The 26,455-nt window shown below is 36.4% G+C and overlaps 1 protein-coding gene across 2 annotated transcripts in view; it reads right to left on the bottom strand.

The window, feature by feature from the left end:
- TMX3 (thioredoxin related transmembrane protein 3) overlaps nt 1-26,455 on the bottom strand; it is an 87,098-nt gene that overhangs the window by 44,886 nt on the left and 15,757 nt on the right. For both annotated transcript variants that reach the window (XM_036734956.1, XM_036734960.1), the window contains exons 5-7: nt 18,505-18,550; nt 11,096-11,176; nt 5,358-5,457 (exon numbers count right to left, since the gene is read on the bottom strand). In XM_036734956.1, coding sequence (XP_036590851.1) covers nt 5,358-5,457; nt 11,096-11,176; nt 18,505-18,550 — 227 coding nt within the window. The remainder of the gene's footprint in view (nt 1-5,357; nt 5,458-11,095; nt 11,177-18,504; nt 18,551-26,455) is intronic.

The following is a 26,455-nucleotide window of genomic DNA, read 5'->3' as shown; positions in this document are numbered from 1 at the left end:
CCTGTGTGTTATGATAGTCAAATTCTTTTATTGTAATAATACTATTCAGTGTTCACCATATTCAGTGCCTTCTGATTCTTTTCTTCAATAAAATATTCATGGCACCAAAGTTTGAGATTTCTGCAGTCAATAGGCTGTTGGCTTCTTTCATTCTTAATCTTGAATCATATATTCCAATGTATTCTTCACCATTTACCCCACTGAAATCTTTCTACTCTAGCCACCAAGGACTGAGGAACATTAGCTTAAGTTTGGAGTATCTTATCAGGTTCGTTTAAGAATTTCTCTACCTTCTCATCCTTTGCATCAGATGTAGGAATATAAGATGCAATTACATTCATGGTATTCTTTTTGGCTTGTGCTCATGATGAACACAATTTAAGATGATCAAGCATCCACTGAAATGATGGTTCTTACGGCCAGCCCTTGGACATATCACACAAACCAGATTAATTTCACTATCCAAGGAGAACTGTGAAGTATGCTCCATTTATATTAATTTTATATTTTCAAGTTACAATTTACATGAGAATACCAATTACATGAAAAAGAATAAAAAAACCCTTTTAGTGGTTTCCACTACCCTTTCTAACTACCATCTAATTTCCATGAAATCTGTTTTTCTAGCCTTACCACTCTCCTGAAACTTTTATCTCAAAAATTATTAATAATTCCCTCAAGTCCTTCTCAAACCAGTTTTGTTTCTGAGTCAAATACCTACTCATGCTTAAAATATTCTTCTGAGATTGAAACGACAGAATGTTTCCTGGTTCTTCTTTTATACTGTGGACAAATCCTTTCTGACACCCTATTGAAGCTCCCCTTCAACTTCTTGCCTTCCAACTGTGGGCAGCCCACAATGACGCTTAGAATTTTGTTGTTTCCCCTCCATACTCATTCTGGATACTGTCCTGTATTTTAGGCTACTTCTTTGGTCTGCTCTACCTCAAAATCAATTAAACCATCGTTAAACTCATCATCCTCTCACCTCTCGTTTCCAACAAACTGGGTATCCCTTATAATTTTTTTTTTCCATTTTTATCAATGACACGATCACCACTATTCTCTTAGTCACCACAGTTTGAAATCATGGAATTAACTGACTCCTCCTTCATTACTTGTATTCTGTCAACAAAATTTACCATGTTTCCCTTTGAAATGTTTGTAGTAAGATTAAAACTTTTCCCTTCATTTGCACCAAAACAAAAAGCCCATACTACAATTACCTGGCAAACTACTTAAAAAAATACTTCTCATTTGCCATTTTCATTATCTCTGTAATTTCTGATCTACCCTACATATGGATATCAGAAACGCCTTTCTAAACTAGCATTTTTATCATGTAGCTCCTCTGCTCAAGAATAAATCATCTTTTACAATTGTTAAGACTCAGACTGTAATTCCTACACCTTGTTTTTGAAACCTCTGATCCTACCTTTGATATATGATAACTCACATCTGTATTCTAGTGAGCTCATGTTTAATTCCCAAATGGTTAGGATTTCAAAGGATTTTGGAGACCATCCAATCCAACTTGTACCTGAGGAAAAAATTCCTTTACAGCATAACTTAACAGTAGTTAACCAGTCTTGTGATGTGACATTTGGATCTCTGACAGGAAGATGTTCTTTTAAAAAAACTGATACCTACCTCTCTGACTCTTCCAGACATTATTGCTAGGCTAGTTCTGCCCTCTGGTGCCAAACTGAACAAAATTAAATATTCTTCATGATCATAAAATTAAAACTAGAAGAAACATAAAAGGTCATCTAGTCAAACCCCAACATTTATATATGTGTGTGTGTGTGTGTGTGTAAAAACCTTTGAATTTTTCCCTATTAAATATCATTTTATTAGATTCAGCCTAATGTTTTAGTCTGAGATCTTTTTATATCCTTAACCTATCATCCAATATGTTAGCTACCCCTCTCTGGTTTGTGTCATCTTTCAAGTTGGTAAGCATGGTATTTATCTTTTACCAAAGCCAATAAAAAAATATTATACCATACAGGATCAAGCATAGATAGTACGGCAACATCAATTAGAGATTTCCAGACACTCAACTGGTTGAGAATCCATCAAACTGTAATATTTTTTAATTCACATCTTTTCGTTTAGTGGGCAAGAACAGCATAAGAAATTTTTTTCAGATGCTTTGCTAAAATCCAGGTAAACTGGGTTTACAGCATTCCCTTTATAAATTAGTCTAATAGTCCTGTTAAAAAAGAAAATATTAGTCTGGGATAACCTATTACTGATACTATTGATACTATTAATTTAACGAAATGTTTTAAAATTTTGTCAGGAATTAAAATCAAGTTCATTTGCCTATAGTTAATAGACTCACATTCTTCTTGTAATCCTTCCTGTTTGAAAATTAGGACAGAATTTGCCCTTTCCCAATTCATCTCTACAATCTTTACAGACCACTAATAATAGTTCAACAATGCTATCTGCCAAAGGCTTCAGCCCGGAACTAACTGTCTGGGTCCAGTGTCTTGAATTCATCTCTCAGTATCAGCCTACTTCTTTTGGCTGTCAACTCACTATCCACCTTCTTTGGTCTTTCCTTTCAAATCCAAAACATGTAAGACAGCTCTTGATTCTTCCCATCATGAGTTATAATTAGCACATCTTCCCCCAAGCAGTAGTCCTATCCTTCCTTTTATCCTCCTACTTTTCCCCAATATATCTGAAACAACAAAACAAACAAAAAACATCTTTTTTGTGGCCCTCAGCTCATTCTGAGCTTTAACACTTTTGACACTATTCCATCTTCCTCTGTTATCTACAAGATAAAACCTTGCTTTCATCTACCGTAAACAACTTCTAAACATCTAAGCTGGTCAACAAATTCTCAAATTTCCAGTTTATTTAAAAACATTTCCTCCCTAAAATAATTCTTTTTCTTTGTCTGAGATTTTGTTGAGACCTTTTTATCCTTCCCAAGCTGAAATTCTCTGTAGAATTTTAAGAGATTGGATTATGAACCCTTTGAAATCTGCACTCCTCACAACTAGGATGCAAACTAGACTAAGCCTTAGCTTTTCTTCCCTATCACAAATTCTGAAATGGAATGGTCAATTCTCACTTCTACTTCAGCAACTGTTCCTTGCTATTGAGTGCCAGTTCTAAAACAGCAGTTATTCTCACTGGTTCCTCCACCTTTTGACAGTTATCATTAGAGTGAACTATATAACTTATTAGCTCCAGTCCTGGTCATTCCCTCAAGTTCCAGTCCCAACTACCTACTGACATTTCAAAACTGATGGTTCACAGCTATCTAAAACCTAACCTGTACAAAAACAAAACAAAGAAAAACCGGTCTTCATTATTTTTCCCAGCAAGCCTACCTCTCTTCTTCCCTGTTTTTGTCAAAGGTATCACTGTCCTTCCAGTAATCCAGGTTTATAGTCTCGACATCATCCACTACTCCTCACTCTCATTCTTCCCATATAATCAATCTTTTGCCAAGTCCTATAGTTTCTACCATGCCACTTATATGCAGACCCCTTCTCTCTACTCTCATAGCCACCACTTGAGTTTAGGTCCTTATACCACACCTAGACTACTGGAACAGCTTCCTAATTGTTCTACCCACCTCAAATCTCTTCCTCATTCTAATCCATCCTCTACATAGCTGCCAGAGTGGCTCCCTAGCTATCCCTGTAATATCAAATATAAGCACTTCTGACTGGCATTTGCAGTTCTTCACCACTTGACCCCAATTTACCTTTTTTCCCTTTTTACTCAATACTCCTACTACATACTCTATGTTACAGCCATGTGGGTCTTCTTGTTCCTGACAAGCAAACTCCCACCTCAGATGCTTTGCACTAACTGTCCTGTGATTGAAATGCTCTCCTTCTTCACCTCACACAGCTCTTGAAACTTTTGGTTTCCTTGAAAACTCAATTCAAGAGACATCTTCAATATGAAGTTTTTCCTGGTCTCCTCAGCTGCTAATGCCTTTTCTTTCTTTCAAGATTACCCTACATCTTCTTTGTGCATGTTCTGTATATACCTATATTTTATCTCTCTTAATAGAAAATAAACTTCTTGAGGACAGGAACTTGGCATCTCCAGTGTCTGCTGTAGCACCTGGCACAGAATTAAATGCTTAATAAGTGCCTATTTGTTGATCAGTTGCTCTGCTTTTGGCAGAAGGAGAGCTCTAGCTTAAGTCCCCCATCCCAACTGCCTGAATACCAGAGTTATGATATGCTATCCCTAACTCTCCCTCTAATTCCTCTCTCTCAAGGGCCAGTAGTATACTCCAATGATAATCTGGCTTTTGTTTCTGTATTCACAATTTTCACTCAAATGTTTTATGTTAAATTTCCCTAATCTATTCCCTTGATTTCCTCATGGAATATATCACTTTAAAATACAACGCACCCTTCTTTTACCTATATTATTATTTTTAATAAGATATACACTTAGTCAAGACAACAGTGGAGTAGCAGACATGAAGTCAGATTTAGTCATACAGACCTGGATTCAAGTACCTACTCTGACATGAGGTGGCTATTTGATCCTGGGGAAGTTATTTAACATCTCAGTGCCTCAGGTAACTAAGATTATAAACTTCAGAACTGTTGACCTTCACTGTTAGAGGGAATTTCCTCATTGAGTTCCCTACACCAAAAAAACTATAAGTTTCAAAAAAAAAATACCACTTGCCTTAGGTATAACATCTCTCTTTTGTTTCTTCATTTCTAAGATAAGCAAATGCCAGAAATAATGGAAAATAAGAAAGTACTCTACTTATGTTGCTGAATGAATTAAAATAGTTATGGACTAACCATGTAACTGACAAGATCAAACTCTGCTAAATACTAATCACAAAAAGGGAATGTTTGGTGGTACATTGGTGCAGCAGGGTACAGTTAGTCAAACAACAGGAATAAAGAACTCTGACTCTATAGTCAAATACTTGGGTTCAAATCCTACCTCTGATGATTAACATCTGTGTGATCTCAGGCAAGTGACTAAACATCTCTGAGCCTCAATTTCCTCATCTGAAAAATAAGGGGAATGTACTAGTTTGCCTTTAAGATAATTTTCAGTTAAAGATCTATGATCTTGGAAAATATATAAGCTGTTCAATAATTACAAAACTTATTTTCAGATATTACAAAATGGTAAAGCAAGAAATAAGCTGCTAATAGTCGAGAAAATCCCTGTGTGTGTGTGTATAACGTATATGTGTGTGTAAAATGATACTATTTTTCAAAACATATGGAATCAAGGTTTCTTGTACAAGTATCTAGAATTTGGTATGCTATAAGAACTATGCTTAAAATGCAACAAAAAAAGCTTTAACTTGTTATTCAAAATTTATCTTCATTTCAAACCTTTAAAGGTGACTCTCCTCCAACATAAAGAAACAGTACACGATGCCTCTTCTTCACATGCTCAAACATCTGTTGACTTGGAAGTGGACGGATCAGAGCCCTGTATTTAAAAAGACAATTTTTCTTTCAAATAAGACCCACTTTTCAACTTACACATCATGGTTATTCCGTCTTAAAAAAATAACAAATCAAAAAAGTCATCTGAAATATATTTTTAAAGGTTTCTATCACCCAATATGTGTATATATGTGTGTGTACATACACGTGAGTATACATACATACATGAGTGAACTACAAATAACATAACTAAGGCCTTTATACTTACAAAAATAAAGGAAATCCATTTTGGTTATTTCAAATGTTAGCAGAGTTTTTAAAAAATTTTAGATATTCTGAAACAGATTACTATTTTAGTTAATTTTATACGCAAAATTAAAAGTTACTATTTTTTTAAAATGTTAAAATAAAATCTAGTAAATAAAAAGGGAATTGAAATAATTATACTGCTGTATATTTTAAAATTAAAATAGGTCACTTATAGTACTAAAATTTTAAGAGATCACTTGACTGAATTGTAATAACACCTTTATTAACATCAGATAAAAATTATTCCAAGTCTTAACTGATTCTATAGAGGACTACCACAATACAAAGGTCCATAAAAATCTGAACAAATATATGGGGAATATTAAGCAAGTATAACCAATATAATTTTAACTGTACTCTTCATTTAAGACAATCACTACAAGAGTAACTAATGTTTTAAATCTTTTATTGTTCTCTTATTTTATTTCTGCTCATATATTTTACTTAATTGTATCTTTTTTTAAAAATATTGCCTTAGAAAGATACAATGTGATATTTAAAATAAACTTTATTTCTTAAAATTTCATATTAATGGACTTACATGCTTTGTGTAAAAATTAGCATTAAAACTTTATGAAAGTGACTAAAAGGAACCATTAATAAAACTTTTTAGGAAAAAAGGAAAATTATGTATTTATCCAAAGGACCTATTTTATTATACATAAACTATATAACCAATAACTTATTAATGTTTTATTATCTAGGCATGTCTAAAAGGAACCACATTAAATTAGAAATTAAATTACACTAAAAAAAATCATAAAACCAAAATGATATTCAGAACCAGAAATGGCTAATGTAAGGAGATTACTAATTTGAAACTTCCCCATCTACAAGTTTTAGAAAGTCAATATGTTCTTTAACATTTAGTGTGTTTAAAAAATAGGTAGTTCTCTGAGTGAAATATTGAGTCATTCTGCATTCTATTTTTACTTCTGTAACAACTGGATAGACGATGATGTAACTACAGAAACTAATCTTGAAATTTTGGTTGCAATACTTTCATTAGCAGTTGCATCAGAAAAATCTCTTTATTACACTCAACAGAAATCTATAAAACAAATATCAACAAAAAACCTACCAAGATCCCAAATTCATAAATGTTTGAGGGAAAAAAATACTTCACAAGCCTTATTAATTTTATTTTTAAATGTTTATGTAATCTACCAAATATAAAAAAATAAGTAATTATTACAGTGAGGAAAATACAATGAAGAAATTAATAGCAAAGGAAATTGCTGACATAGTGTCAGGCTATACTGAAAACCTGTTTCCTGAATAATTTCGTCCTACAATATCTGGTTGTCTCTACCCTCTAGTTCCCTAAACCCTGCAGACAAGAGTTACCAAAATATAAATAATGAGCTTGCTAAAATCATGCATCCTTTCAGATCAATAACTTATTTTTTTTCTCTCTTCCTCAAAACTAACTGCACTATTTGTTCATTCTTTTCTCTTTTTCTGTAAGTGGTAGCCCCATTCCTAATTAAGGCTAAGCTTAATAATTATACTTATTCCTAAACAGATCTATACCAAGAGTCAGCTAGCTCCCCTCTAGTGAATCTCAGTAATAAAGTCAAATTTAAATAATGATTTAAGGTTTGCAAAGAACTTTATTCATAACAATCCTGTGAGTTGTTCCAAATATTACGTCATTTTTTTTTTATTCTGAAGAAATTAAGGCTGAAAGACTAAGTGACTAGTTCATGATTACACAGGTGGGAACCCAAGTATCCTATAGGAACTCCAAGTCAGGGGTGGCCTTTGTCTTTGACAAGGAAAACCCTTCTCTATGTACAAATGGTCCCATTCAGTTCAGTCTTCTGTGTTGGTAAGCAAAATGGCCTTTGTTTTCTTTGAGTAATCCTTACTAGGTGCTAAGTCCCAGGCCCAAACCCCTATTAGGCAACCTATGTGGGTGTGGATTGGTGACTGGGGTGGGGCCCAAGGTGGGACTGGCTAAGGGGAGGTGCTAACTCAAGAGCCATGACCTATTAGGTGTTAACCTAATCTATGTGGATGTGAACCTCCCAGGGTCCTAAGGGGAGGGGCCAACTCAAGAACCAATCACCAGAGCCTAAGCTCTGGTCACTCAGACAACGTTTGATGACATCTGAAGCCCTATAAGAATGGAGGCCAGAGCCATTTGTGCAGGGCTCTGGAGATGGTGTTGATGAGGAGACTCCAGGCAGCTGTAGCTAAGGAGCTCCTCCCTACAGCAGTGGTGGCACAGGTGACTCTGGGCCAGCCCTTGTTCTGAGCTCCTGGGCTGAACCTAGATGTTGGTAACTATGAATTGTATTTGGTCTGTCTGTTGATGTTTGTAATTTGTTTGTAATTTGCTCTGAAGTTCAGTGTGCTAGTCTCTTCCCCTGAACTAAGTGAATGATATTTGTATGCTGAATTAAAGTAAGCTTATCAACCCCTTTACCTCGCTTTCCTTAGTTAAGCAGATCAAAAGAACCTGTGCTGTTGGCAGCTTTCTGGGTGCTGGCTGTGGGTGGATCTTACACCCCCACAGAAGCTGCTAGCCAGATTGTTGCAACATCTTCTCCAGCAGATTCTAACAACAATACTCTTGCTAATCTTCAATCTCTCTGTCTACCTGCTGCTTCCATACTGCCTATAAACATGTCCATGTTACCTGCCAGATATCTCTTTCCTCATTTTCCTGTAAAAACAACATTCAGTACCTCCACTTCCTTTCTTCTCATTCTATCATCCTCCTAGTTTTCCAGGCTCAAAACCTAGGCATCATCCACAATTCCTCACATTTTTCACCCTTCCCCGAAATCCAATCTGTTGAAAAATCCTATCAATTGTACCTTCTGTATATTTCTTCATCATCTCATCCCTGGAGTACTGCAATAATCTTCTGGTTTTTCTCCCTGCCTCAAGTCTCTCCCCACTCCAATACATCCTTCACTCAGCTGACAAAGTGAGCTTCCTAAAGTACAGATCTAACCATGACACATACCCTAATTCAAAAAACTCCAGTGGCTCCCTATCACCTCCAGGATCAAACATTATCAAATAATAATAACATATATCAAATATAAAATCCTCTATTTTGCTTTTAAAACCTTTTATATGCTTGTCCTTCCTTTCCAGTCTTCTTACACCTTACTTACTGCCACATACCATGAGACCCAGTGACAGTGGCTGTTCCTTGCAGAAGACAATTCTCCATACCCTAGGTATCTTCACTAGCAATCTGGAACTCTCTCTCTCCTCATCTGTGTCTCCTGGTTTCCTAAAAGTTTCAGCTAAAATCCTACCTTCTTCAAGAATCCTTTTCCAATCCCCATTAAGCTACTACCTTCCCTCTGTTGATCATCTCTAACTTGTTCTGTATCTATCTTATCTGTACATTGTTGTTTCCATGTTGTTTTCTCCATTATACCGTGGGATCATTGAAAGTAGCAATCTTTCTTGTTCCCATAGCTTGATATCTAAGAAGATGACTGAAAATTCTTTTTCCGAAACTTTCTTCTGCCCTACAATTCTAAATATGCCACATCTTTCCACCTTAATTTTCTAACAGAACCTAAATTCAACATGACAGAAACAAAGTATATTTAGCATTTTTCCCATTATCATTGTCAGTCATTCTGACTTCCATTTTTTTCCCATTGACACCACCATTCACTCTTGGATATCTTTGATTCTTCCCTCTCCTTTGCCTTTCAAGTCCAATCATTTACCAAATCCTGCCATTTCCACCTCTATAAAATCTCTTGCTTCTGTGCCCTCCTCACTACATCCCTTGTCAACACCCTAATACAGGTCTTAATTATCACCTAACTACACTCTTATAAAAGCTGACGAGTGGTTCTCCCCACTTCTTTTTTTCTTCTATCCCCAATCCTTCAATTAATCGCACTACTAAATTAATCTTTATGCATTCTAACAGAATGTAAACTCTCTGCTAAGAGTATTTCATTTTCATATTTTTAGCTTCCTTGAGAAGTGTAACATACAGTTAGCACTTCATGGATAATTAACTAAATTGAATCTGTTAAGTCCAAATCTGTATTAAAAAAATACTCTGGGGTTCCCTACTACATATTTAAAAAGGTCCTTATTCCTTTGACTAATATTCAAGGCCTTCAAAAATCAGCAACAAAACTCACTTTCCAGCTATCAGGAGCTATGTTGCCATAGTAAAACACTGGACTTGGAGTCAAGAAGCTCTGAGTTCAAATCCTTAGAGAGTTACTGTGTGACCCTGGGCAAGTCAGTTAACTTGTTTTTCTCAATTTCCTCATCTATAAGATGGAGATGATGATAATAACACTGACCTCCCAGACTTGTTTGGAGGATGAGATAATATTTGTAAAATGTTTTACAAATCTAAAGTGATATCTAACTGCTAGATACAATACTCCCTTCCATACTCTTTGCTGCAACCAAAATGGAATACTGTCTACCTTGTGCTCTTATCATTTGCCCTTCTGCATCCCTACTTCTGTAATGTCCTTTCTTTCCTTCTCATTTCAAATGGCTTTAAACATTTATAAAGTGCTCAGCAAAGTGCCTGGAATATAATAGGTGCTATATAAATGCTTATTCCCTTCTCTCCTTCCCTAAGGCCTAACTCTTCAATGAAGTCTTACCTGATCTATCCTCTACCCACAAGCCCTGTACATCTAATATTAAACAACCTTCTATCTTAGACTTCACATAATACTTTACAACTCTCAAAATTAAGAATGCATTATGGATATTATAATTATGTATTATATGTCCACCTACTGTACTGTTAGCTCCACGAGCATAGCCACTTTATCTTAAAGTTTGAACGTCCCTCAGGATCTAGCACAGTGCTCTGCAAATAGCAGTTGCTCAGTATTTGATAAATGTTGAATCAGTGAATAAAATCAAACTTTTATGTATTGACTTTCACATTTCATGGTCAAATTCTGATCACTTTTGCTTTCTGAATAGTAATTTATGAATTCAATATTGGCACATTTAATAAATGGCAATGATCATACATGAGGTCTCACATTGCACATGCTTCAGTTGCAGCCATTCTGGATACAATGAAAAAGAAAAAAATTCGGACCAACTTGAAAAGTTGATTTCAAGAGTGTCCATGACCCTATCAACAAATTAGCACCATACAAACCTCAAAACTTCAAAATTCTGCAATGAGATATTAAACTAACGACTTAAGGAACCCTCCAAAATGGCATTTTTCTGTAACTCATCTTACACATCTGCTACATAAACTTATATTTTGAGAAAGAAATGTAAATTGTGATTATACAATTAAAACACAAAAATGTTTAATCAATATCCTCAACAGTTTAATTCTCAAATTGGACCCTATTACATTAAATTATTTTCAAGGAAGAACAAATACTTACCCAGACACTCTATGAGCAAACTCAATGATATCATCTCTAGTTCTAGGCCCTCGGTAGTTATATGCCAGGTCATTTTTTAGTCTTCAAAAGAAAAAAAAAAGATTGATGTGCGTTTCTGATGTCAACATTTGAATATGGTTTTAATTTGTTAATTAGAAATTGTTACTTGATTGTAGTTAAGAAAAGCTAGCTTCCAGAATGCAAATGTAATGTGTTAGAAGTAACAGTTATGAGGGCATAAGAATAGATCAACCAAATTACAAAGAAAACTATATTCCAAACAAATTACTGTTTAAGTACCTCATAAAGAGCTTTGCATACATGGGAGGAAAAAGTATATGTGTGTATATAGATATATAACTGTATCTATATATATAGCCATTTGTTTATAAAATAGATAACCATACAACTGTGTACATACATACATATAAATATGTGTGTGCATGTGTGTATATATATGCACACATATATACACATAAACACACATACATACAACATTTATTTATTTATTTATTGGAAAAAGTTGAAAAAGAGGGAAAAGACAGTGTCATCTGCCAATCAAGCCCCAACTCCCCTGTCTATATCTCCATGTTTTCTTTATGGCTTCCCTCCCTGGAGAGAGGGTAAAAGTGTGTGCCACTAAGGCAGGTAAGACTAAGAATCATCCTGATGTTGGGGGGAGGGGGTCCTTGCCTGTCCCTCCTTGCTTGGTTCGGAAGTAAGGGCACCTCCCACATGTATCCTAAGTTCTATCTTCCTGCCAATGAGGCAGATCTAACTAAATACATATAGCCATCTATGGAATAGATATATCTATGGAATATATAAGGAAGGAAGGAGGGAAGGAAAGAAGGAATGAGGGAGGGAAGGAAGGAAAGTTGGAAGGTTATATCCATTTATCTCTACAGCTCTATAGATATATATATACACACACATACACACACACACACACACACACACACACACACACATATATATGCAGGTGTATATGTATATATTTTCATATCTATACAAAATCTCTATGAGGGATTTATATACTAAGTAAAGATGTCTTTGATAAAGGTATCATTAAACAGTAAGTGGGATTTCCCAAATGATAGTCAACAATGGACAAAATTTTTACCATGTCATAATTAACTAAACGATGTAAAAAAGTATCAGATACCATTGTGATTACTTTTCTTAATTACAAAAAAAAAGCATCTGGCTTTATTCTTTTACAATAAGTTGTCTCTCATCCATATAACAGATCTTTCAAGATTTCATGAAACATTTATCATTAGAAATAACCTTGGATAATAAACATCAGACAAAGCATGAAACAGGGAGATATATGCTCCCCAAGACTCGGCACAAATTTCGGGTGGATGGGGGAGTACCCTATAGATGGTAAGTTTCTCTGGATGCTATGGTTTGTGGATGACATTAGCTGATTTCATCAAACCCTAAGATTTTGAAGGGACTCCAGGAAGAGCTATGTATTCATTCAAAGGAGTCTGGCCTTTCCACCACAAAGCAAAGGCCATATTAATGAAGACTGCCTATTGCCCAAATTTCAATATAAATCTGAATCAACACTCTATAGAGCTTGTCCAAATAGTAGGTATACATGACATAGATAATACAGATGGTCAATGAACTGGGCCAAGAGCTGAAAAGACTGAGAGTAGACTAGATTGTTTTCAGGAAATTTCAAAGCACTTTTAATGACTCTAAGTTTGTCTTAAAAGCAAAGGCTCATCCATTCAATACAAATATTTTACCCATGCTACATGGCAGTGAAACATGAACACCATAGGCTTCCAAGAACTACAGATATGTATCACATAGCCAGCAATGGAAAAGCACATAGTAGGTGTGAACAAGTTGTACCATATAATCAATAAGGAAGTCCAAAGAAGAATGTAGATGTCATCTCAGCATTGTACCACAGAAAGAGAAGATGGGCTAGTCAGATGGGAAGGACAGACAGACATCCAGAGTACCCTCTACTGGCACCCTGGAAGTGTTAGGTTATTCCCCTATGGCAACTTTTGAGATCATGACTGAGAGGATAGACTAGCATGGACTGCCTGTGTTATGCACAACTGGAAGGAACTCCCAAATTGATGAGGTTACAAGGTCATTTGAATGAGTAGCCAAATTATTTAAATGCACAATGATTATTAAAGTCAGAATATCTTACTACTCAAAGAATGGTCTCCAACAACAGAGAAAACAAAAAAAAAACTATTTGATTTTACCAGTTGATTCAAGGACAAAAAAGGATTGCCAGGATAAGCTCATCACCTGAAACCTCACCAATATGCTAACTACCTCAGCTTTTAATACTCAATACCTTCTCAACCTCAACAGCTGCTCTCCCCTCTGATTGGAGAGCTAGAAAGGGGTGGACTAAATTCTTCCCAAAGGCAGTTGAACTCCATAAGGGGTCTTGCCCCACAGTTTAAAAAGCACTGAACGGGTGCTTAGTGGAAAAAGTTTAAGAAGGCCTGTATTTGGATAAGAGCTCAGGAACTAGTCAGATAGACCTGAGTAGAAACATGGCCTCAGACACTTATTAGCTGCGTGACTCTGGACAAGTCATTTAACACTGTTTGTCCCCGTTTCCTCATCTGTAAAATGAGCTGGAGAAGGAAATGGCATACCACTCCAGCATCTTTGCCAAGAAAACCCCAAATACGGTCATAAAGAGTTAGATGTGACTGAAATGGCTGAACAATAAAGAATTCTTCCCAAAACCTTTTTTTATAGAGGGCTGGATCTAAACTTTTCAGGCAACTATTTTCTATCAGCAGCTTAGCTTGGTTTCAACTCTATGGAACATCACACCCCCTAGTGATCCTCCCCCTACCCTCAATTCCTTCTGTGTGTGTCTTCCCTCCATTAGACTGTATGTAAGTTCTTGGGGGGCTTTGTCTTTTTTATTGCCCCAGGACTTAGCATAGTGCCTGACACATAATAGGCACTGAATGAATTGAATTTCTCCAAATTCTTTTAGGAACCAATAATGTCTCATTAATATAAAACTCTCATGGGATACAAAACTCAGATCAATCGCTGAAGGTCAAAAAGCTTAATAACATAAGAAGAAAATTAATAGTGATGACATTTAATAGAAGGGACAGTAAAAGTGATTGCTTTCACATCAAGGTATAGGAGATGCAAGACATAATAAAATACAAAAAAGGCCAAAAATCAATCAAACGTTAAAAACAAAAATCACAAAATTTGAGACTTGGAAAGCATTTCAGTCTATTCCTCTAGGGCCATCTATTCCAACCTATACATACAAAAAATTCCTCATTGTAAGAGATACCCAACAACTGGTCATGTAGTTTCTGTTTAAAGACCTTCAAGAAGGAAGAGACACCCAAGTCTCAAAAAAAGCCCATTTTGCTTTTGAACAGATCTAATTGTTAAGAAGTTTGTTCTTTTGTTTTGATTTTATATGTCTAGCCTATTGTGGGTCTTTCTGCAACTTCCAGCAACTGCTGCTGGTTCTCCCCTTTGGGTACAAATAAAACAAGTGATAGACCTTGAAATACTTGAAAGTAATTATTATTTCCCCTGAGACTTTTCTTCTTCAGGCTAAATAAGTCCAGTTCCTTCAAATGATCCTAATATGACATGAACTCAAGGCCCTTCACTATCCTTCTTACCCTCTTCTGGAAACTATAGGCCAACAATGTTCTTTTTAAACCATGCATCCAGAATGGAATACAAAATTACAGAAAAGGTCTGAAAGACAAGCATAAAACACTATTATGATATCCTTTTCCTCAAAGTTATGCCTCTGTTCAGGTAGCCCAAGATCACAGTAGCTTTTTTGGCTGCAAAATTACAATGCTGACTCATGATGAGTTTGCAGTCTGCTAAAACTGGTAGATCTTTTTCAAATAAACTGCTATCTATCCATTACTCTCCTAGCATATATTAGTGAAGCTTATTTTTTTGTACCCAAGAATAAGATTTCATATTTACTCCTACTGAATTCCAACTAGATTCAGTCCAATCCTCTAGCTTGTTTTTGGATCCTGACTCTGTAATTCAGTGTTACCTAGCCTTCCTAGTTTTCTCTTCTCTGAAAATGATAAGCACAAGAAATACAAATCATTGATAAAAATGTGACGGGCATAGGGCCAGGCCCAGAGCCTAAGGAGAAGTACAAGTAAAAGACAGAAGGTCATCTTAGAGGGGAAGGAACATGCTTTTTCAGGGTGGGGGGGGAGGGGAGGAAGGGAGAAGTATGATGCAGGGTGATAGAGGGAGGTACTGCAAGAGGCAGGATTTGTGCCAGGTCTTGAAGAAAGCCAGGCAAAGGAAGGAGGAAGCAATGAGGAAGGAGAGCATTCAGGACATCTAGTGAAAAACTGAAGATATGTTAAGTTGAAGTGTCATGTCTGAGGAAAAACATGCAGGCTGGATCACAGAACACAGGAAGGAAAGTAAAGTTTAAAAACACCAGAAAGGTAAACCTACTTGAGAAGAACTTTAGAAAGCAAAACAGAAGACCTCATATATTTAAGAAACAGACAACAGAATTTAACAAGTTAGGGACATGAAGGGATTTAGAAATCTCATGCTTCAGAAAAATCACTTTGTTACCTAAACTGAGGATGGATTGGTCTAGGGAGAGACAGACAGCACAGACAAAAATTGGAAGGCTACTACTATAGTCTAGATGAGAGAGGATGAAGACCTAATTACAGAAGCAGTTGTGTAAGGAGAAAAAAAGGAATACATACCTGTGAAGTTTTGACAGTAAATGACAAGAACTGGCAATGGGCTGTATATGTAACTTGAGGAAGTGTGTGAATTCAAGGTTTAATGATAACGATGATACATTAAATAGTGAGAAAGTTGTTTGGACAGGAAGGTTTTGGGGAAAAGATAATAAGGTCTGTTATACACATATTAAATTTGAGATGCCTAAGATTTTGAAACAGTTTGAAATGTCCAAAAGACATGAGTGGTGATTTAAGGTGAACTCAGGAGAAAGAATTGGGTTGGATATAAAGATCTGGAAATCATGTACATAGAAATGTTAATTGTATCTACCAGGAGAACTGACGAGATCAAGTAAGATAACATGAGGAAGAAGAGAAAAAAGCCCAGAGCAGTCATATGAGAAAGTTAGGAAGTAGATGAAGAACAAACAAAGGAGACAAAAAAAGAGCAGTCAGACAATTAGAAAGCAGTGTCAGGAAAACCTTAAGAGAGAGGGTAACTATTAGTGTCATGCAGCAGAAAAGTCAAGAAGCCATTAAAATTTGACAATAAAGAGATCATTGGTTACTTTGGAGAGGTCTGTTTCAGCTGAAGGGTAGAGTAAGAAACCAGGCTATACATGGTTAAGAATAAAAAGGAGACGAAATAGAAGCACCTATTAGAAAAAGTTTTCTCAAGGACTTTCAACTAGAAGAGAAGAGAGATATATAGAATATAGGGATGGTCACATCAAGTTAAGAGTTGTTTTTGGTTTTTTTTTAATGATGGCTGAAAAATGGGAATATTTGTAGGCATCAAGGAAGGAAACAGAAGATAAAGACAACAAAGAAGTGATAGCCTGGGAAAGAACTAAGGGATGAAGGTATGGAGGTCACAGTGAGAGATGGATAAGTGCATAAGGGGTAAGGAATTATATCATGATAAAAGACTTACCAAATAAAGGAGTTTCATAGTTTGAGAACATGGAAGTAGGACACTTTGTGGGTTTTGGCAAGATCAAGGACAAGGCCATTTCTGTTATACAGCTGAGGCAAAATGGAGAAGTAGGTCATGGGAATTGAGTTAGGCTAAGGAAGTAGGAAGTTAATAGCTTTGTGCCCAGACATCAAACTAGTTCTAAATTCCTCTCATTATATTACTGTTAAATCTCAATCTCTCACTTTTTTATACACAGACACACAAACACATCATCTACAAAAGAATTATGACGTATTCTACAAAAAGCTTTTGTTAAAATACAAGTAAACTATACATCTGCATCATTCCTCTCTTCTACTGGTTGTTTAGTAATCCGTCAAGAAGGAAATTAAGTTAGTGTGGTATGATTTGTTGTTGATGAATATATCATGACTTCACTTTATAGATGTTTGCCAACCATCTTTTTAATCATGTATCCTACAGTGTTCCAAGGAATTAAAACCAAGCTTACTGATTTATATTTTGCAGACTATTCTCTTCCCTTTTTAAATTATAGCAAAGAAAATTGCCAAGTCAATTAAAACAAAATTGCTTTGTTGCTCTTATTTATTGCTTTATTGATCTTATTTAAGCAATAAAATAAATTTACAGCAAACAAGTCTAAGGAAGAGTTTTTCTAAAAATGATTTAATTAATTCTCCAGAAGTCTCAGAGGATATGCTTTGTTCTGGTAGCCTACACAAAACTTGATCAACAAATATAAATTATTATTTAATTCACATTTTGATTAATCCAGATGATCTTGAACAATTTTCATTTAAACACAAAATCCCAAAGTTAAGTAAAGGTAATATTTCCTTTAAGCATTTAATTTTCAATCATCATAATAATAGCTAATATTTCTATAGCATTTTGTATTTCACAAAACACTTATCATATATTATCTCAAGCAGTTGTTACAACAATGCTAAAAGGCAGATAGTTAAATTCCTAATAACCCCACTTTATAGATAAGAAACTGAGGTACTTCAAAGTTAAGTAACTTTGACACAATTTACATAAGACCTTAGCCTGAAAGGGCCAGGGTCTCCTAATGCATCCAGGGCCATCTCCAGTCTTCCAGATCGATATCCAGATGGCTCTGGAAGAGAAAGTGAGGCTGGTGACCTTGCACAGCCCTCCCTCACTCAAATCAAAGTCAACTACAAGTGATCATTTCCCTGATGTCATGGTCCTCTTTGAGAACGAAGGACAAATACAACAACAACTACATAACTAAGTAGGAAAGGCAGCATTGAAACCCAAGTCTTCTGATTCCAAGTACAGTGACAGACCCTAGTTCATAATTAAGAAATTTATTCATTTCTTTCTTTCCTTTTTTAAAGTATCATAATGTGATAGTATACCCTGTTATGCCAAGCTAAAAATATGCTGCACTGAAATGAACATGGGCTCAAGTCTTAGTTCCAATGATATCTAGCTCTGACAGGAAAATTCTATAAATCTCTTTGAGCCTCAGCACAACAGTCTATAAAATACGAGAGATACTGCTTTCATTACCTAATTCCCAAAAATGTTGTCAAAAGTTCTTGGTAAATTATAACATGCTATTAGTTTTGGTTATATTTTAAAAACAGTTGCTGAATAAAAGTCCTTTTGTCTCATGAGCTACTAAGAAACACATTTTCCAAGGTAAGGTACTAGAGTAAGCAGAGCGATAAAAATGCACATTTAACAACCACATTTGACTCTCAACTTACAGCTTAATTGTTGGATATCCTCTAACTCCAAACTCTGAAGCAATGCCTGGAAAATTAAGAGAACAATAAATAAACTTAATCTTCTTTACATACCAATCCTCCATTAAAGTCTTAATCCAAAAGTCTCATCAAGGCACAGAAGTGATGCTATTTAAAAAACTATGACAGTACATACAACTCTGGATCACTATAGGTTAGAGGGAGTGGGAGTACCCTTGATCCTTAAAGTTCTGAAGTAGTCTGTGAGTTTCTTGAGAGCAGGAAACTGACTTTAGCCTTTTTCTTTTTGTATCCTCAGTACTTAGCACACTACCTGATATATCCTAAGAACTTGATAAATGTTTATTGACTAATAAGTAGGTAACAAATGAGTAAATGGAAATTATATACTTAAATTTTTTAAAATTACTTTTTACTTGTATTCATGAATTTAAAAATGTTACAGGAAAATGAGTTATGCTGATATAAACAAAAAAATTACTATATTATACTTATCTAAAAATTTGTAACTTTATTGGTATGAGTATTCCTTTCCTTAACACAAACCACACTTCCTTAGTTGACCATCTTTGGGACTTACTGTTATCTTAATTGCCAAATCTAATGACCTTTTATCAGTCCACCCTTCTTAACCTCTCTCCATTTGAAACTGTAGATCACCCTCGTCCTTAATATTGTACTCTCTCTAGGCTTCCATGACATTACTCTATGTTGGTTCTCCTCCTACACATCTTGCTGTTGTTTCTCAATCCCCTTTGCTGGATCTTCATACAGGACATACCAGCTAATAGTGGGCATCCCCCCAGGGCTCTGTCTTGGTCCCTCTTCTATTATTTCACTCTTACCACCTTACATGGTCCAACTATCAGCTCTATGCAGAAGATTCACATATCTGTGAGTGGAATACAAGATTGTGAAAGCTTCCCTATGAATAACTCAGGCAAGGTGATACTCAAAAAGTACAAATTTAGTTAGGATGTGGACCTCACTAAGCCGAAGTTTCGTTTTCCTGTAAATCATATGATTTCAGGGAAATCAGGTGATATTCCCCTCTCCCCCTCCCCTAGCCTACTTACAAACCATCTTAACGTTAAAAGTTTCCCTATAAGGTAATTCTGTAGTTTCTGTGCTGGTATTGGGTAAAACTTATTCCTGGTTAGATTGTGAGGCCACCTGTCCCCGCAAATGGGGACAGGGGTCCAGCCTCTGGGGTGGGATTTCTTAGAATTGTTTGTACAAGGATATATATCCCCTAGCTTGCCTTCTCTCCCTTGCCTCTCTTCACTACTATCTCCGCCCTGGTAGTGGGAGATGCCCAGTTCTCGAGACTTGATCAAATAAAGCTTCTGTTTTTTTCCTACCTTGAGAAACCGAGACATCTGTTTTTTTTTTATTTGAGCCAGTGGTCTTTTGTCCCACACATCTGTACATCCAGATTCTCAGATCTATGTGTCCTAACCTCTCTCCTGTCCTCTAGCCTTGCTTCTCCAATTGCCTATTAGTCATCTCAAAGCGACATTTTAAACTCAAGGTGTCAAAAACGGTACTCACTATGGTTCCTCTCCCTACCCTGCAAACCATCCTCTCATTCTAATTTCTCTGTTACTACTAGTGTGAAGATGGCTAAAGACAGCTTTTTCTATGAACCTGACTGAGAAGAAGAAGAGAGAACTTAAGATGGCTGGAGAGGATTATTCAGTCACTCAGGCTTACAACCTAAAGGTCAGCCTCAGTCCTTCACTCTTAATCCCCACATCCAATCTGTTGTCAAGTCCCATCATTTTTACCTTCACAACATATCTCCTCTGACACCACCATGGTACAGACCCTCATCACCTCATATCTGGACTACTGAGATATCCTTTTGGTTGGCCTGCCTGACTCAAGGTTCTCTCTACTCCAGTCCATCCTCCCCTCAGCTGTCAAATTAACTGTCTTGAGTAACCATTTTCTGTAATGTTTCTATAATAAAGATTGATTAAAACTATTTACCTCCATTTCCTGAGAAAATTCTAACATCTCTCCAAATTCAGAGAGTAGGGAAAAAAAAGCAACGTGGAAGACTATGTAATTCAAGGGTGCTTACAACTAAAGGTTCACTAGATTAGGGGAATCTGACAGTACTTATTTTTGGCCAAAACAGTGGGGATGGTTTGGAAATAAGACTGCTGTCAAACAAGGTATCAGAGATTATGAAAGGCAAGGATATGCAGAGTGATCTATTTGATCACTTTGAATTATCTCATACCATTTCATTATTATAGGACCAACCCTGAGCTCACTCAGAACCCCTCCCTCATCTCTATAGCAATGAGGCTCTGCTAGCACACCCAAGAATACAACATTGGCTTACAATAAACCCCCACCCCATATCCCTGCTCCCTTCTCTTTCCCAGTTCTTGAATACCCAGACTCCAGGCTAAGGAATGCTATCAGGCAGCCACAGACCCTGAGGAGCAAAAGCCTGGGGCTACAACCCTATGGCAACAATAATGCAAAGCTCCAAAGTGCTGATATTGGGCCAAAGAATTAAAGAACAGAGGGATAGGACAACAGGATAGGAACATTGGAGGGCGCGGGGGAAGAAGGTAGAGTATACAGCACTCTACCAAGCCTGAGGAAAACAGTACAGCAACCAACTGGGGCCAGTCTTAAGCACCTGAAAGTTATTTAGGAGCAGAGACCCATGCCAGTGAAACATGAACTTCCCAACATAAGAAGAGACTAAGATGATTTGAGACTAGCCCCCAAGGAAACCACAATAAAAGGGAAGAGAGCCAGAAAGTGAGCAATAGGAGAAAATGTGGGCGGGGGAAAGAATAACTTCAAATTACCCAAGATTTCAGGAAGACGAAAACTCAACAAAACAACAACAAAAAACTCAAGGCTGCAAGCTCTGAGACCCATAGAGGTGAAATTTAACAATTCAATTCAGAAACAAGTTCTACAAGCCATCAAGAGGAAAAGCTTTAAATATAAAGGAAAGAACATTGTAATTGCACAAGACTATGTGTGCTGATTAGAAATTTTAAGAGAGAATGATAGAACAATGTGCTCTGAAGAACAATGGAACGCATGATGCAGCCCAGGATGACCTACCCTGAAAATCTGAGTTTAACTATACATGAAAAAAAGATAAACATTCATTAATGAAGAAGATTTTGAAATAATTTTAGACAAAAATCAAAACTGGAGAGGTTATTTGCTTCTCAAACATCTCAGGTGACTGAAATGCAAGAAGAGTGAATAAATGCAGAAGGCAAAGACAGCAACAGACTGACAACAGAGAGACCAGTAAAAGACCTGTTTCTAAATGGGAAGGAAATGGGGGGTGGGGGGGCCCAGGGGCCGATGTGGTCGAGATAACAACAAAAGTGTAGACAGGTGGCACTACAGAAGAACCTGGAAAGGAAATGGAGATAATAAGGGCTATCTGCAACACAGAATGTAATCAAGGCTAAATATAAAAGGTTGGCCTTAGCAAAGAGATGGGTCATTTCTTCAATGGAGACTGAAGTGTGGGAGAAGATGTATGAGAAGTGAAAAAAGGAGGAGGCATCACTTATTCACCTTAATTTTATCAATGAAGTATGAGTCAAGTTCCTCAGCTTTTATGATACACAGCTGTTGTGAGCAGAAGGATGGCAAAGTTAGAGAGAAGTAGAATGACAGCCTTGCCTTTCTGCAGTAAGGGCCTAGTTGATATTAGACTAACATAAATTTGTAGTAGACCCAATCATCACCATTTTGTGCTTGGTTTTTTAGCTCTACTTAGCTGCACTTAAATAAAAGAGGAAGTGAAAGGTGGCAAGAGTGAAGTTTCACAAAACATTAACTGAGGAAAAGATAAATACTAGGGATTCAAAAATAAAGGGTAGTCTAAAGTTTATTTCTGAACAATAATGAGGGCCCACCATGACTCAACCAGGATATTCTCAGAGTGGCCCCCAGTGAAGGCAAACCCCAAAGCCATCTAATATCAAGGAGGAAACGCAAAGGATAATTACAATAAATTTGTAAAAAGTACCTAAACATGTCACTCATCTAGTTTTATGGCAGTATTCTTTAGGCTGCAGTCTTAGGATCCCATATTCTCTTCTGGAGACAGTCAAGAACTGTGAAGTTCAAGAACAGCACATCCATATAGCTGACTAGAGTAAGGAGCCTCTTTACTTCAGTGTTAGCTACAAACTGTAGTAATAGCAACAGTAGTGATAGTTAACATTTTATATCATACTTTAAGGTGTGCAAAGCACTTTACATCTATGATCTCATTTGATCCTCATAAAAACCCGGCTAGGTAGGTGCTGTTAATGTAAGAAAGGACTTAGGTATTGACCTAATCAGGGAAGAAAAAAAACTCTACTCTAACTGCAAATATGAAGAACCACCAAGTGCAGTCTGCAAGACTGATTCCCAGTGTAATGACTTTGAAGGAGAATGGAATATAGAAAAAAAAAAAAGATAAGAAAGCAAAAGACAAAGAAGCAAAAGAGGGAGGGAAATGATTATGAATAGAAGAATGGCGGAGGCTGGATCTAGGAAAGCGTCTGGTGGAGCCCACAGACTAAAGTCTGCCAACAACTGCCTTTCAGACTTCTTAAACTGACTGTCCAATAGATGTTAAATTCAGCATGTCTAAAGCAAAATTTATTATTTTTCCCCTTAGATCCTTCCCCCTTCTAAAGTTTCCTATTACTATAGAGGGCATCTCTAGTCTCCCAGGCTCATTGTCATACTTGCTTTCTCACTATCTTTCACCTACCATATCCAATCTGTTGCCAAACTCTATTGATTTCACCACTGCAACATCTATATCCCCTTCTTTTCTCTAATATAGCCACCATCCTGCACAGGCCCTCATAACCTCCCACCTAGACTATTTCAATTAGGTGCTAGTTTGTCTGATAAAATCTCTCCCCACTCCAGTTCATTCTCCACACAGCTCCCGAAGCGATTTTCCTAAAGCATAAGTCCAGCTATGTCTCCCCCATAATCAATAATCTCCAGTGGTTCCCTATCACCTCCAAAATCAAATATAAAATCCTCCGTTTGGTGTTCAAAGTCCATCAGAACCTACCCCCACTCCCACTTTTCTAGTCTTCTTACACTTTATACTCTACACATATCCTTCTAACCAGTGCCACTAACCTCTTTGCTGTTTCATGAATAAAACACTGTGTCTCTTGGCATTTTTTCTGGCTGTCTCCCATGCCAGGAATGCTCTCCTCCCTCCTCATCTGGCTTCCTTCAAGTCTCAACTAAAATCCTACCTCCACAAGAAGCCTTTCCCAAGCTTTCTGATAGCAGAGACTCTTGTCTGTCTTAGTATCCATGGTTGGAAGATAAAGGCTTACTAACTGAAATAATAAACACATCCTTTACAGATCAAAATATAATGAAAACAGTAAACACCAGAAATACAAGCAATAAACTCAGACATTACAAGAACATAAGCTCCTTGAAAGTAGGGATTGTTCCATTCTTTGTACTATATTCTCAGAACCTAGCACAACACCAGGCACACAGTATAGGCTTAACATTTATGTTGAAAGAGCCATGCTACAACTGATAAGTGGTGAAAAGATATGAACAGCTAGTTCTCAAAAGAAAAATATCATCAAAAACCATCTGAAAAAATGCTCCAAATAATTAACAAGAGAAATGCAAATTAAAAACAATTCTGGAGTCAGGTTAGCAGCTCAGTGGATAGAGCACCTGCCATTGAGTCAGGAGGACCCCAGTTCAAATGCTGTCTCAGACACTCACTAGCTTTGTGACCCTGGGCAAGTCACTTTACCCTGACTGACATCCCTACCCCATCCCCCCCAAAAAAGAAAAAAGAAAACAACTCCGAGGTTGTTTTCTCACACCCAACAGACTTACAAAGCTGATACAAATGAAAAAAAAAAAAAAAGACAAAAGTAACAATCCCTGGAGAGGATATGAGAGGTTAGGCATACTCATTCATTGTTGTTTAGGCTATGAACTGGTTTACCATTCTAAAAAGTAATTTGGAACCATATCCATAAAAGTCATCATAAAATGGTGGGACTAATATCTTATCCTGCTCTAGTAATATACTAACCCTCTCCCCTAAGCAAGTTAGGCAAAGGTACTGAAACCATTGGCTCAAGAGACTAAATGTTCATGCTGGTAACATCACTTCCTGGTTACTTGAGTATCAAGCAGCCACACATAAGATATATTTGACTTAGATGTAAAAGGTGATATCAAAAAAACAATCAGAGGAGAGAGAAAGAAATTAACTCTTGAATTTATGGATAGGAGAAGAGTTCATTACTAAACAAGGGATAAAGATCACAGAAATGTAAAATGGATAATTTTAATGACATAAAAGTTTCTGCACAAACAGAAACAATGTAGCTCAAGTTAGAAGGGAAATCATTAAATGAGCAAACATTTTTTAACATCCAGTTTCTCTGATAGGGGTGTCATATCAATATAAGGAACTGATTCAAATATATAAAAAGGAGGCATTCTCCAAGACTGATAAATGGTCAAAGAATATTAATAGGCAGTTTTCAAAGAAAGAAATCGAAGCAATCAACAGTCATATGAAAAGGTGTTCCAAAGCACTCCTAAATAAAGAAATACAAATTAAAGTAACATTATGGTTCCACCCTATATCCAACGTATTGTCAAAGATGACAAGGATGACAACTTTTGGAGAGACTGAAGAAAAACAAGCATACTATTGCAATGCTGGTGGAGCTGTGAACATATTAAGCCATTCTGGAAGGCAATTTGCAACTGTCAAAAAATTACTAAACTGTGAAAACCTCTGACCCAGTGATAAGATTACTAAGCTTACAACAAAAGGAAATCAAAGGAGGAAAAGGACCCATTGCACAATAATATTTATAGTAGTTTTTTTAAGTAACAAAGAACTAGAAGTTAAGATGATGCCCATCAATAGGGGAATAGACGCAAAAATGCTGTGGTAAGAACGCAACAGAATATTATTATACTATGAGAAATGAAGTCATTTTCAGAAAAAACTAGGAAGGCCTGTATGAACCAGTACAGAGTAAAATAAGAATAAGACAGTAATTTATACCAATAGCAACATTATAAAGAACAAACAACTTTGAAAGACTTGAAAATTCTAATTAATTCACCGAGAGGCTGTGATTCTAAAAGACTGATGAAGCATGCTATCCACCTCTTCATATAAAGATGATGGATGGAAGAGAGGGCAGCAGAGAAAGAGGGATAAAGAAGGAAAATGAGACATCCTTTTTATTTTAATGTAAAGAAGAGAAGAGAAGGAATGCTAAAAGAAACAGACAAAGAGGACAGCTCTGAAAGCTACAAGCTGAACTCACACATAAGAAAATCAAATTCTACATAAGTGTTCTAACAGTTTCATGTACAATCCTCTTTTTTATGTTCTACTAAATATGATAACGCCCATTTTATTTGGTGTTTAAGTTCAGAATTAAAAAAAGAAATTAAAAATAATATAAAAGAAGAGAAAAGCTAGAGGTCTTTCCAGTAAGATCACACATAAAGCAAGGATAACCATTATCACCACTATTATTTGACACAGTTCTAGGAAAAGTAACTATTCGTTGTTGTTCAGTCATTTCAGCCATGTCTGACTCTTTGTAATCCCATCTGGTGTTTTCTTGGCAAAGATGCTGATGTGGTTTACCATTTCCTTCTCCAGTTTATTTTAAAGATGAGGAAACTGAGGTAAACAGGGTTATGTGACTTGATCAGGGTCACACAGCTAGTAGGTGTCTGAGGTCAGATTCAAACTCAGGAAGATGAGCTTTCCTGACTCCAGGCCCAGCACTCTACCCACTGTAGCTAGCTGGCCAAAGGTAGCAATAGCCTCAACATAAGAAAAAGAAATTCAAGGGAAAAGTACAGGCAAAAAGGAAACAAAGTCATCACTTTCTGATGATATGATCATCAAAACAAA

Source organism: Trichosurus vulpecula, chromosome 1 (assembly GCF_011100635.1).
Source record: "Trichosurus vulpecula isolate mTriVul1 chromosome 1, mTriVul1.pri, whole genome shotgun sequence".
NCBI classification, from domain to species: domain Eukaryota; kingdom Metazoa; phylum Chordata; class Mammalia; order Diprotodontia; family Phalangeridae; genus Trichosurus; species Trichosurus vulpecula.
Note: the sequence above shows the minus strand (reverse complement) of the source record. Positions and strands in the feature narration are given on the sequence as shown.